Consider the following 12,268-nt stretch of genomic DNA (forward strand, 5'->3'; position numbering starts at 1 on the left):
ACCTGTCTCCCCCAGCAGCTGCCTGCCCGTTTTATTTTTGTTATTTTTTAGAATTTTTTATTATTTTTTTAACGCTTAATTTAAAAAGTTAAGGCAGCCTGTCACTGACATTATTACCACTCCTTGTCTTTCGTAAGTGCAGAGTGGACGTCCGTGGCCTTCTAGCTTCTGGCAGTCACTGATGAGAACGCTCTCCCGGGACGTCCCCTTCATCTTCAAAGTGATGACGTTCCAGAGGTGGCAGGCATGTGTCCTTCTCGGGGGTGGGTGATGGGGGGGCGTGGAGTCTGAGAGTCAGGAGCCCTTTCCTTCGGAGACACGGGTCTGTCTTCAGCTCGGGGAAATGCTTGCCCGTTACTGTTCCAGGGCTCTGTCTGTTTTGTCCGTCATGGGAGTGTCGGGAAGTCCGTCCCGCTCAAAAGCTCCTGCCCTGGACCCCCGAGTGTCTTTGTGGGGCAGCCTTACTTCCACCTCTCCCCCGGGGCCAGCAGTCTGGGGTCAGCAATGGCCGTCCTTCCTTCCATGGGGGTGAGTGACAACTTGGCCACAAGATGGCTAAGCCGCGTCTGCAGGCCTGAGATGACCCCTAATCTTCAGAGTCCCTGCCACGCCCTGTGGCTGTGGTCTTCCTGTTCTCTAGGGCTTCACAGCAGTCAGTCCCTTGGGACATCTGTCCCGGGTGCTTGGGTTCATCCCTGGTGGCTGATCCTGTCGGGAATTGTCCTCTCCAAGGCTTCTCTACTCTGTCCATTGTCCCTTCAGCACACAGGCTGGTCGGGTGCAAGGTGACAGTGGTAATGATGGAAACTTAACGATGCATCCACGGGGGTTCACCACGCTGTCTATGTATTCTCTCTACTTTTGCAAATGCTTGACATTGTCCACAACAAAAAGGTTTCTAGGGGTGCCTGGGTGGCTCAGTCGGTTAAGCATCTGACTTCAGCTCAGGCCATGATCTCAAGGTTCAAGGGCTCCAGCCCCGCGTCAGGCTCGGGGCCGACAGCTCAGAGCCCGGAGCCTGCCTCGGATCCTCTGTCTCTCTCTCTCTCTCTCTCTCTCTCTCTGCCCCTCCCCCACTCATGCTCTGTCTCTCTCTCTCTCTCAAAAATAAACATTAAAAAATAATAATAATAAAAAAGATTTCTAAAAAGCCTGCGTGATATCCAGTGTGCGAGGTGACTCCTGTATTAGGCTATCTCCTGAAATGCTGTCTGAAATTACAAAGGGTTCAGTGCCCACATGACCATCAGCAGGTGACTAGGTAAATAAATTACAGTTCAGCTCATCAGTGGAGTCCCCTGTGGACATAAAAAAAGAACGAACAAGTTCTCTCCAAACGGACACAGAAAGAGATCTCAAGAAGCGGAAAGAGTAGGGGAGCCTGGCCGGTTCAGTGGGCGGAGCGTGTGGCTTTTGACCATGGGGTCGTGAGTCTGAGCCCCATGTTGGATGTAGAGATTGCTTACAAATAAAATCTTTTTCAAAAGAGGTGGGAGGAGCAAGGACTTTCATTGCAGCACTATTTTCAATCATCAAAAGGTGGAAACAACCCAAACGTCTGTCAAATGGCGAACGGATGGGTCCACAGCTTGCGGTCCATCCATATGACAGAACACCATTCAGCCAAGCGTATGCTGCAGTGTGGACGAACCCCAAAATCATCACATACAGGGGAAGAAGCCAGATTAAGAGATTACATTTTGTATGATTCTATTTATTTATTTATTTATTTATTTATTTTTTGTTTTTAAGGACTCTCTACACCCAACATGGGGTTTGAACTCACAACCCTGAGATCAAGGGTTGCACGCCCCCGAGTCGCCTGGGTGGCTCAGTGGGTTAAGCATCCAACTCTTGGTTTTGGCTCAGGTCGTGATCTCATGGTTCAGGGGCTGGAGCCCCGAGTCGGTATCTGCACTGACAGTGTGGAGCCTGCTTGGGATTCTCTCTCTCCCTCCCTCTCTCTCTCTGTTCCTTCCCTGCTCACTCTCTGTCCCTCTCAAAAAATAAATAAATAAACTTAAAAAAAGAAAAAAGAGTTGTACATCCCACTGACTGAGCCAGCCAGATTCCCCTGTATGATTCTATTTATATAAAATGTCCAGCAATGGCAAATCCATAGAGACAGAAAGAAGTTTTGGTTGCCAAGGGCTGAGGGAGGGATGATGGGTACGAGGTTTCATTTGGGGATGATAGAAACACCTTGGAACTAGATAAGGTGTTAGTTGCACAACAGTCTGAATGTACTAAATGGCACTGAATCGCATACTTTAAAATGTTTGCTTCTTTTCCAAAGTTAAAAAAAATTCTTTTTAATGTTTATTTTATTTTTGAGAGAGAGAGACAGAGCGTGAGCAGGGGGAGGGACAGAGAGAGAGGGAGACACAGAATCCGAAGCAGGCTCCAGGCTCTGAGCTGTCAGCACAGAGCGTGATGCGGGGCTCGAACTCCCGAACCGTGAGATCATGACCTGAGCCGAAGTCAGACGCTTAGCCAACTGAGCCCCCCAGGCGCCCCTTCGAGATGTTTTAAAAGTCATCTCTACAGCCAACACGGGGCTCGAACCCACAACCCTGGGATCAAGAGTCACACGCTCCACTCACTGAGCCAGCGAGGCGCCCCTCACATGGTTAATTTCATGTTACGTGAGTTTTACCTTAATTTAAAAACAAAAAACAAACAAACAAACAAACAAAAAACAGTAAAAAATCAGACAATCATTGCAAAGCACTTTTTCGTTTGCAAGTAAAATAAATTTTTACGGAGAGGAATGAAGCCAAGGATGGTTACACAGGTGCTAATATTGTGTTTACTGTTAAAGAAAAAAGAACGTATGTATATTTATCCGAGAGACACCCCTTGCCCGGCAGACTGAGGTCTGGGGCTTTGTGGCCTGAGTTCAGATCTGCCTGTGTTCTTTACTGGCTGTGTTCTTCAGTGACTCTGGGACTCAGTTTTCCCACCTGTGCAATGGGGAAGATACATAGCAAAGGCCCCTAAGGGGTCTGTTAGGAGGGTCTGGCCCAGCACACGGTGCGTACTCCATGAATTGGGGGGGAGGGGGCTTGTCACGCCCAGAGAACCAGACGGGGAAGTCCTCGGGCTCCAGCTGCTCTCTCTGCCCCTCCTGGCCTGGGCCTGACCTTCTCTGGGTCTTACGGGGACCCACCACCCCCCAGCCTGATTCCCAGGCATCAGGCCAAACTCCCCGCCCAGCTGCTTCCTGTGCTCAGACAAAGAGAGCTCTGTCCTCAGGCCACCCGGCCTAGGCGGGCACAGCGCCCCACACGGCACAGATTGCAGGCAACCCCCCCCCCCCCATGTCTCTTTGTCTGTCTGCCCTGTCTCCATCCCTTCCTTGGGCCTGGGCTAATGGACACCAGGGCACCTCCCAGCCCAGGGCACACACAGTGGAGTCGTGTCTGTGGGAGGGGACTTTGGGACCGCACAGAAAGTGGTGGGGAGGAGGGGGCGTGTGGGAAGAAAGAGCGGAGCTGGAGTAACTCGGACATTCCATCGTGACCTCAACAGGGTGACAACAGTGCGGGGTGCTCAGCGTAGCAGGGACGGGTGACAACTAACAGGAACCGGGGATGATGGACAGGCAGCGTGACGGCGACAGGTGACAAGGAGGAGACAGTGTGACAGCAACAGGTGACCATGAGGACATAGGCTGACAGCGACAGATGACACCGTAATAAGAGAAAGCCCCTGGGGATCCGTGTAATGTTGGTAGGGAGGCTGGGATACGGTGATGAAGGACAATAAGGAGACAGTGTGTGAAAATGACAGGCGGCAGTGGGGAGGCAGTGTTGGGATATGAGAGAGGACGACATTAAGACAGTCTCTGATGGTGATGGATGGTGGCAAGAAGATGTCAGAAGGTGTGACGGGAACAGGTTGGGAACGACACGGCACACAGGACCTTTGTCATCTATGTGGCCATCAGGTGACCCAGTGACCTTTCCCTGGGTCTGGGAAACGAGCCCCTCACGAGACACATCCCCTGACAGAACCTCTAGATGCCAGATCCCATTTTCCTGGCTCCCTCACAGCAAGGCGGGGACACACGCCCCCACACTCCCCCAGCCGGTCACCCCTGCCCCCAACTTAGGCAGATGCCGATGTTGGAAGAAGTTGGGGCCCCCTCGGACTCCATTTTGCCGAGGTGGTGCTGATTTCTGGGGAGGAGGAGGGAATGGAAGGTATCTTTGTGGGACCAGATCTGTGGGCGACTTGGGCATCACTCTGCCGGCTGTGGAACCCCCAAGCTCGGGTCTCCGGCCTCCCCCGGGGGTCTGTGCGCGACCAAGAGCCCTTTCTGCGGAGGGTGACTTCTACTGCTCGCAGTATAAGGATGCCGGCCCTCTGGGTGATGGTGTGATCGTTAATGGGTCACAATGTCACAGCAACAAGGTGTAGAGATGACAGGGGAACACCACGAAGGTGACAGGCAGCAAAATCACCAGAACACAGCAAGGTGTCCCGTTGATGGGTGACAATGAGAGGGTGACAGCCCTGGGTGACAGTGACGGGAGGCCTTGGAATAGGGTATTGGTGATGCTACAACTTGGACAGGGAGACCGGGGCTGCTCTGCCCTCATGACAGACAGTCTTGGGGTGGCACCGGGATGCTTCTGGGACACCCCGTGCCTATCCCTGTGTCCGTGCAAGACACATCTGTTGGCTGAAGAGCGGCCCAGGATGCACCTTGACAAAGGAGCCTGGGAGGAGGGGACAGAAGTGTCCCCAGAAGCTGGCTCATCCCCACAGCCTCTGGGCCCTCCCACACTAGAATCCCACCCGTCAGCTGCTCTTCTGGTGAATCCTGGGGTTCCTTCCGTAGCCCCGCCCCCTGGGGGACCCCATTCCCTCTGCCAGGATGTCCTGAACCTTGTCCCTGAGGTTTCCCTCTGTCTCATGCCCCCCCCTCCCCCAGCCCAGTTCTAACCCCCACAGTGCAACTCTGGGGCGATTCTCACCATGGGAGCCCACCAGGTCCGGGGGGAGCCCCCTGAGGGCTCCTCTGCTTACCCGGCCAGATTCCCTCTTTCCCTTTCTCTGCTCCCCCAAAGCTCCAGCCTCATTCAATTCCTGCGTTCTCCACGCTCTCCTGTCTCCAGGCCTTTACCTAAGCTGTTTCTTCCCCTTTTCTGATCTGCCCCTTTCTACTGAGCCCCAAGCCTCCCATCCCCAAACAGAATGCCCCCTTCCTCCCCATCCCTGTCCAGGGGGTCCCTCTCTCCTGCCCAGGAATGTTGGCGTCTAGGTCTGCCTCCCCGGACCCACACTGGGAGATTATGAGGATCTCCCTCATAGGGTTTTTAGTTACTGAACGAGATAATGTGTACCACACGCTTAACACCAAGCCTGGCACGTCAGCATCCATTAAACATGAGCTCAAATTACTTTTACTATTTATTTATAACACTCTGGAAGTGCCGTGACGGAGACACGATCAGCGCAATCAGCACTGGGAACGTAATAGGGTAAGCTAACAATTTGGGAGTAGGGAGGGGCTTTTAGAACCGGGCTCTGCCAGATGCATAGGAGTTTGCTGAGCGGCATTAACAGTTTCAGGCCCACCCACCTGCCCTGACTGGATCCCCACCTTGAGGGGCAGCGGTGGCCTCTGTTCTCAAAGCTGGAAAAGTGGTGGGTGGAACTTACAAATTTTCCCCGGGAATGTACAGCCCAGACAGGCAGCCAAAATTCTGAAGTCTGGGCCCCTTTGACAGGTAGAGAAACCGAGGCCCAGAAAGTCTGGACCTGTTGGATTCTTAAACTCTTCATTTGGAGAATCAGGTGAAAACCGTGGGCCTTCTCAGGAAGGCCACCTTTGCCCAATGGTTTGCCTACATTCTTAGGGGCCTCCGGATCTTGGTTAAGAACCCACGCTCCAGGCGCGGCCAGGTGAGTTTCCAACGTCACCCTTGGAATTCTCCTTGCCCGCCCGAGGGAAGGGGAGGTGGCTTGGGACGACGTAGGGCGGCCTCCTAGGTGAGTCCCGGGACCTCCCGGCCCTGGCTGGCTTCCCGGCCGCCCCAAATCGGAGCCCCGCCTCAGGGCTACCTCCAGATCAATTCCTATCCGAACACGCGGTTCCTGCGGCCCCACCCCCCCCACCCCCCTCCAGAGCCCTGAGCCCCCCCCCTCCCATCTAGCCTCTCAGCCCCGGCAGAACTCTGGGTACCCCCCCCTCTGGCTTCTCCAGCCTCTCCGAGCCCCCCCCCCCCCCCACCGCAGCCCCAGGCCCTCCCCCCAGCTCCAGCCCCTCCCCCCAGCCCGGATCCGAGCCCCCGGCCCCCGCCCCGGGAGCTTCGAGGTGCAAACGTGCCCTCCCCCGACTCCTCCCGCCCCCAACTCCCCCCGCCCCCCCCCCCCCCCCCAGTGGCGGCTCCGGGCTGCGAACGCGACGGGGTCGGCCTCTCGGTTCGCCTTCCCGCCCCGGGCCCCCGGCGCCGCGCGAGCCGGCCCTCCAGCGCGGAGCCCCCGCGTCCGCTCGCCGTGCCTGCCTCCACGCGCGCCGGCTCGCAGGTCGGTGTCGCGCGGGGCCCGCCGGGGCGCCCGCGGGGACGGCGGGGACGGCGGGGGGCGGGGGAGGCCGGGGCCGGGGAGGGGGAGGGGATTCCTTTGTTCGCGGCCGCAGCCCCGGGCCCACCCGCTCCCCTCTCCGCGCGGGACGGGGGCGCCGGGCGGCGGGAGGGCCGCGGCCCGCAGGTGAGGGCGGAGCCGAGCGCGGTCGCGGCCCGGGGGCCCTCGGTCCTCGGCCCTGCCGGGTGGAGAGCGCGGCCGGCGGGTCCCCCTCCTCGTCCGCGGAGCCCCGGACCGCTCGCTTCCCGCCCGGCGCCGTGCGCGCCTTCCCCGCTCATTCATTCGAGCACCTCCGGGACGCGGGGCGCGGAGGGCCGAGGGTGGAGGGCGGGGGGGGGGGGTAGGGGGGAGGAGGATGCCGGTCAGGGGTCAGGACTGGTCAGAGTCTCTACCCACCCCCCCCCCCCAGCCCGGGGCAGAGGGGGCGGGGAGCGAGACGGCGTGCGCCCCGAGGCTGCCTGGAGAAGGCGTCCTCCCCGCGCGGATTGAAGTGGGACAGCTTGGAGGCGAGAAAGGGGTGCCCCTCCCCAGCCAGGCTGAGGCTTCCCGACTCTCGCCACGGTTGACAAGGGTCTCTCCCTTCCCCCGAGGACCTGGGGACCACCTGGTCAGGCTCTCTTGGCACCCAAGGCCCAGAGAGGGACAGCCACCGGCCCAAGGGCACACAGCAGAGTTCCTGCACGGTCCCTACCCAGGACCAGTTCTTCTCCCTGGTCTGGAAAGTAGGAGCTGAAAGGGTCCCCCAGAAGGCCACTTGGTCTGTCTGCTGTCCTCCAAGTATTCAGCTTCCTTCCTCCTAACCCGCACCTGGGCATCTCCTTCACCTCCGTCTCTAGCCTCCTGCCCTTCCAGGTTCTGGAGAGAGCCAGCCCCCTCCTCAGAGGGGGGGTGCACCCATCCTCTCCCTCTCCCCGCCTCTGCCTGGGCTTCAGCACTCACCCACCCCCAGCCCCTCACTAACTGTGTGATGGCCTTGATTTGCTCCTCTGTGCATTGGGCACAACAGCTATCCCTTCCCTGCTGGGTGGAGGGAGTGCGCCACCCTAATGTGCATCCGCCGCCTGTCCCCCCTGCCCTCGGGTCCCCTCCCGTCAGCCCTCCCAGCCAGGATTCCGGGAGTCTCCTCAATGCCTCCTGCCTCCTTTGGAACCAGCTTCCAACTCCTGGTGACTCATCTCCTCATTCGTCCTGGAATTCTGTCCCCTCCCCTCTCTGGACCCCTGCCCCAGCCTCCTCACCTGCACGCTTCCTCCCCGGCCCCTGCAAGCCCTTCCACACCCCACCAAACACCCATTCTGCCTTGGTTCCTCCCGCTTCACGCCCTTCAGGGCTTCTCCATCGCCCTGGACCGCAAGTGGAAGTTCCACTCCACACTCCTCCCGCCTGTGCTCTCACTGCGCTCTCTGCTCCCAGCGCTCTTCTCTCAGCTAACTCTGAGACATCACACCTCCTCCAAGAAGCCTGCCCTGACTGTTCACCTGGTTTTGGGTCAGGGCTGGATGCCGCCCTGGGCTCTAGTACCTGTTCCCCGTCCCCTCACCCTGCCATCCAGCCGTCCCAGCCTCCCGGTTCCCCTGGGTACTCTGTGGCTTCTGCTGCCGTTGACTCTGCTTCCCCTCTGCAGCCTCTGAGGGACGCACGATGGTTCTGAAAGGCCTGTGCTCAGCAAGGAGAAGGGCTGGGGCTTTCACCATGGCCTGGGGCCCCCTGGCTCGGCTCCTGCTGGCCTGGACGGCCCTGCTGTGCACGGTGGGCGTCCACGGCCGATGGGACAGGGCCTTGGAGCCTGCAGGTCCCGGACGTGTGCGGAGGCGTGGCAGCCCGGGCATCTTGCAGGGGTGCGTGGCTCCCGGCATGCTGACAGGCCCCTGGGGTGTGGGCTGGGCTGGGCTGTCCTGCAGGGCGGGGGCTCACCCGCTGTGCCGCGCTCTCCCAAAGGCCGAACGTGTGCGGCTCCCGCTTTCACGCCTACTGCTGTCCCGGCTGGAGGACGTTGCCAGGCGGGAACCAGTGTGTCGTTCGTGAGTGCCATCGCCCTCTGGAGGTGGGGCGGGGGGAGGCGGACGCAGGGGGCGGGACGCCAGGGCAGCTCTCTAACCCCCTGGCACGTCCAACCCTGTTTGCCAGCTGACTTGACCAGGAGTATCAGGCTGAACCACAGGATTGGCCCCGGCCTGTCTTCAGGCTCCCGGGCCACCCTGCTATGTTCATTTCCTTTGCCTCACTGCCTCCTTGTCTCTGTCCCTGCCTGTCTGTCTCCCTCCCGTTGTCTCTCCCCCCATCCGTCTCTCTCCCTGCCGGTCTGTACCCCCCCCAGCCCCCAGGTTCTAGAATCTGACTCTACCCCCCGGAGAGCCCTCCACCTCCGCACCACAGTCACCGACCCAGCGTCTCCGGCTTCTGTCCTCGGTGCTCAGCCCTCCTGGCCCAAAGAGCCCCTCTCCTCGTGGCTCCCACAGAAACCCAGAGCCTTGCCTGGGCACTGGCGGGGTAGGGGCGGCACAGGATTCGGGGCCCAGCCCTGACTGACCGTCACCTGCTCTGCCCACGCCAGCCGTCTGTAGGCACGCCTGTGGTGACGGCTTCTGCTCCCGGCCCAACCTGTGCACCTGTGCTGATGGGAAGCTGGCCCCCAGCTGCGGGGGAAGCCGAGGTGAGCAGGGAGATGGCCCCCCCGGGGGCAGGAGGAGAAGGTTGGAGGCTCCCGGATGCCACTGGGGGCCCAGGCTGGTTTTGCCGCAGGACCGACCAGAGCCGGGCCGGGCCAGCCTCGTCTTGCCACAGATCTCGTGCATCTCGAGGGTTTGTCCCCACTCTGCCGCGTGTCCCTCCTCCCGTCCTTAGGGTGCAGCGTCAGCTGCATGAATGGGGGCAGCTGCCGAGGGGAGTCCTGTCTGTGCCAGAGGGGCTACACGGGCACGGTGTGTGGGCAGCGTGAGTATCTCCCGCGAACACCTGGGCCCGGGGGGGCCCAGAGGGCGGGTCTCTGCTGTCAGCTGCCCCCCCCCCCCCCACCACCACCACCCGCGGGCCACTCTTCTGGGACCAGGGAAGGGAGGGACATACGTACCCATCGTCACAGTCTTCTCATTGGGTCTGGGCCACACGGTGGGGATTCCTGGGTGAAAATGGGCTTTTCTGGGCCCCAGCTCCCTCTGCTGCGAGGGGACCTCAGGCCACCCTCCTCTCTTCCTCCACAGCCGTCTGTGACCGTGGTTGCCACAACGGGGGCCGCTGCATAGGGCCGAACCGCTGCGCCTGTGCGTATGGCTTCATGGGGCCGCGGTGTGAGAGAGGTACCAGGCTGGGCGTGGGGTAGGGGCCTTGGGGGATGGCAGGGGGCTTCCCGGCAGCCCCTGAGATGTAGCCAGGCCCTGGGAGGCTCCGGCTGGCCTCCTTCCTATTGTCCCTGGTGCTGTGAAGGGCAGAGAAACTTCTGCTCCAGGGAAGGGCATCGGGGAGGGCTTCCTGGAAGAAGCGATAAGTCAGAGTTCATGAGATGGACAAGCCTCCCTTTAATGCACCCCCCCCCCCATTGTCAAAACACTCCCACAGCTGAGGTGGGGCGGGGGTCATCTGTTGGGAGGCAACGGTGTTTTGTGAAAAGGTGAATGCGGGGCAGGCGGAAATAGCTGGACAGCCGGGCCCGGGGCTGCCCCGTCCGTGGGCCCGAAGCCGAGCGGATGGTTGAGGTTCTGGCGGAAGACAAGCGAGGGTGACTCAGGGCGCGCAGAAAGCACGGAGCCCAGGGGAAGCTGAGAAGGAGAAAGCCAGCAGCGGTGGGGATGCCCGGCTGGTGAGGTTTCGGCTGCGGGAGCCACGAGGCTGCCCCGCGTGTGTGGCCCGGGAGCCCAGGCCGGCGGAGGTGGGTGGACCCCAGCGTTGGGAGGTGCTGCTGGAGGAAAAGACCCATCTGTGGCCAAAGCCGGGGTGGGGACGGTGTAGCTATGAGTCAGAGGCTGGAGGGACTGGGAGGGTCACCTCGGTGCGAGCCGGGTGCTTTTGGGAACTGGAATTCGGGCTGACCGATGGGGAAGGGGAACAGCGTGGGGTGGCTGACGGGGAGGAGGGTCGGTGGGGCGGGTGAGAGAGGGAGGCCTGAGTGGGTGGTGGCTGGTGAGGGCCCCAGAGAGAGGCAGGAGCCAGGGGGACTCCAGAGTTCTGGGTGAATTAGGTGAGATTCTGGAACTGTTTGGGCCTAGTGGAGTCGGGACCATTGCTGGTTTCTGCGTGTCTCCTCCTCCATACGGGTCTAGGGGGCCCGGCTTTGCCTTCCCCTTCTGGGAGGGGCTTCCCTTGGTCTGTCGCCAGCCCCTTGATTGGAACCATCTGGAGGATGGAACCAGGAAGCCCACATCTGAGCCCGTGTACAGAGGTGGGGGCACTCAAGAGACCACCTTTGGCCGGGCTCAGGGGTCAGGGGTGCGGTGTTGTGCCGGGTCCCTCCTCGAGTCTGGGAGATCTGGCAGGGCCTGGCCTGCACTCAGGGATGAGACAGGCTGTCCTGCTGGGTATCTATGGTCTCTGCCCAGGCCTGAAGGGAGGGTGGGCCAGGGGGAGTGGTCGGCTTCTCTGACATGCTCTGGTCTTTGTGGACTTGGAGGTCCTGGCCTCTCTTTTGGAGGTTGGTTGGGGAATGCTTTGGGGAGAAAGGGTTTTGAAGGGTGAATAGGAGTTCGTCTGATAGGGCTGGGGTACAGCGTGAGTAGAGGCTGCTTGCTGTATTGGTAAAGGAGGCCACAGCAGTGGTCCGAGTAACAGAGGTAAGGGCCCGAGCTGGGGCTGCAGGGATGACAAGTTCTGGGGCGGGGGCAGCTGAAGTAGCCAGCTACCCTGTCTCACAGACTATCGGACGGGCCCCTGCTTCGGTCAAGTGGGCCCTGAGGGGTGCCGGCACCAGCTGATCGGCCTCGTGTGCACCAAAGCACTCTGCTGTGCCACCGTGGGCCAGGCCTGGGGTGTCCCTTGTGAGCTCTGTCCTGCACAGCCTCACCCCTGTCGCCGAGGCTTCATCCCCAATATCCACACGGGGGCCTGTCAAGGTAAGGGAGTCAGCGAGTAGGGAGGACGGTCCTGGGGGCCAGGGCTGAATGGGATCCCTTGCAGCCTTGGTTCTTCCCTCTGACGGGCCTCTCATTCCCTTGCAGATGTGGATGAGTGTCAGGCCGTCCCGGGCCTGTGCCAGGGGGGCAGCTGCATCAATACCGTGGGTTCCTTCGAGTGCCGCTGCCCGACTGGACACCGGCTCAGTGAGAACAGTGCCAAGTGTGAAGGTGGGCGATGGGGAAGGTGACGACTGGGGGCCTCCTTTGGCTCCGGGCAGCTCAGGCTCCCCTGCAAGGAGGAGGAAGAGGAGGGGTACAGCTGGTGGCAGACCCGCTTCTGACTAGGCATCCGTCTACACAGATGTGGATGAGTGTGTCAGCGTGCTGGGCCTCTGCTCCGGGGGCGGCTGCACCAACACAGCTGGCAGTTTTGTGTGCACCTGTCCCCGTGGGTTTGCCAGCAGCCTGGATGGCTCCCGCTGCCTGGGTGAGCTGGGGCCTGGGGGGTGCTGGAGGGACAGGGGGCGGTTAGGAGACAGGCCCCGTGCTCAAATATATTTGCAACCCTTCGGCCCTTGGGCTCCTCTAGCCCTCGGGTCTCTATGTCCTTCTGTCGTTTCTGGAACAGG

The 12,268-nt window shown here is 60.4% G+C and overlaps 1 protein-coding gene across 1 annotated transcript in view; it reads left to right on the forward strand.

Annotated features, from left to right (window-relative positions):
* Positions 1–4,400: 4,400 nt before the first annotated feature.
* FBN3 (fibrillin 3) overlaps positions 4,401–12,268 on the forward strand; it is a 60,907-nt gene continuing 53,039 nt past the window's right edge. The window contains exons 1-11 of the mRNA XM_032595282.1: positions 4,401–4,446; positions 6,392–6,537; positions 7,923–8,082; positions 8,219–8,432; positions 8,533–8,615; positions 9,140–9,247; positions 9,282–9,287; positions 9,439–9,528; positions 9,795–9,890; positions 11,439–11,636; positions 11,742–11,867. Of these exons, the coding sequence (XP_032451173.1) occupies positions 4,401–4,446; positions 6,392–6,537; positions 7,923–8,082; positions 8,219–8,432; positions 8,533–8,615; positions 9,140–9,247; positions 9,282–9,287; positions 9,439–9,528; positions 9,795–9,890; positions 11,439–11,636; positions 11,742–11,867 (1,273 nt within the window). The remainder of the gene's footprint in view (positions 4,447–6,391; positions 6,538–7,922; positions 8,083–8,218; positions 8,433–8,532; positions 8,616–9,139; positions 9,248–9,281; positions 9,288–9,438; positions 9,529–9,794; positions 9,891–11,438; positions 11,637–11,741; positions 11,868–12,268) is intronic.

The sequence above is a fragment of the Lynx canadensis genome, chromosome A2, assembly GCF_007474595.2.
Source record: "Lynx canadensis isolate LIC74 chromosome A2, mLynCan4.pri.v2, whole genome shotgun sequence".
Lineage (NCBI taxonomy): Eukaryota > Metazoa > Chordata > Mammalia > Carnivora > Felidae > Lynx > Lynx canadensis.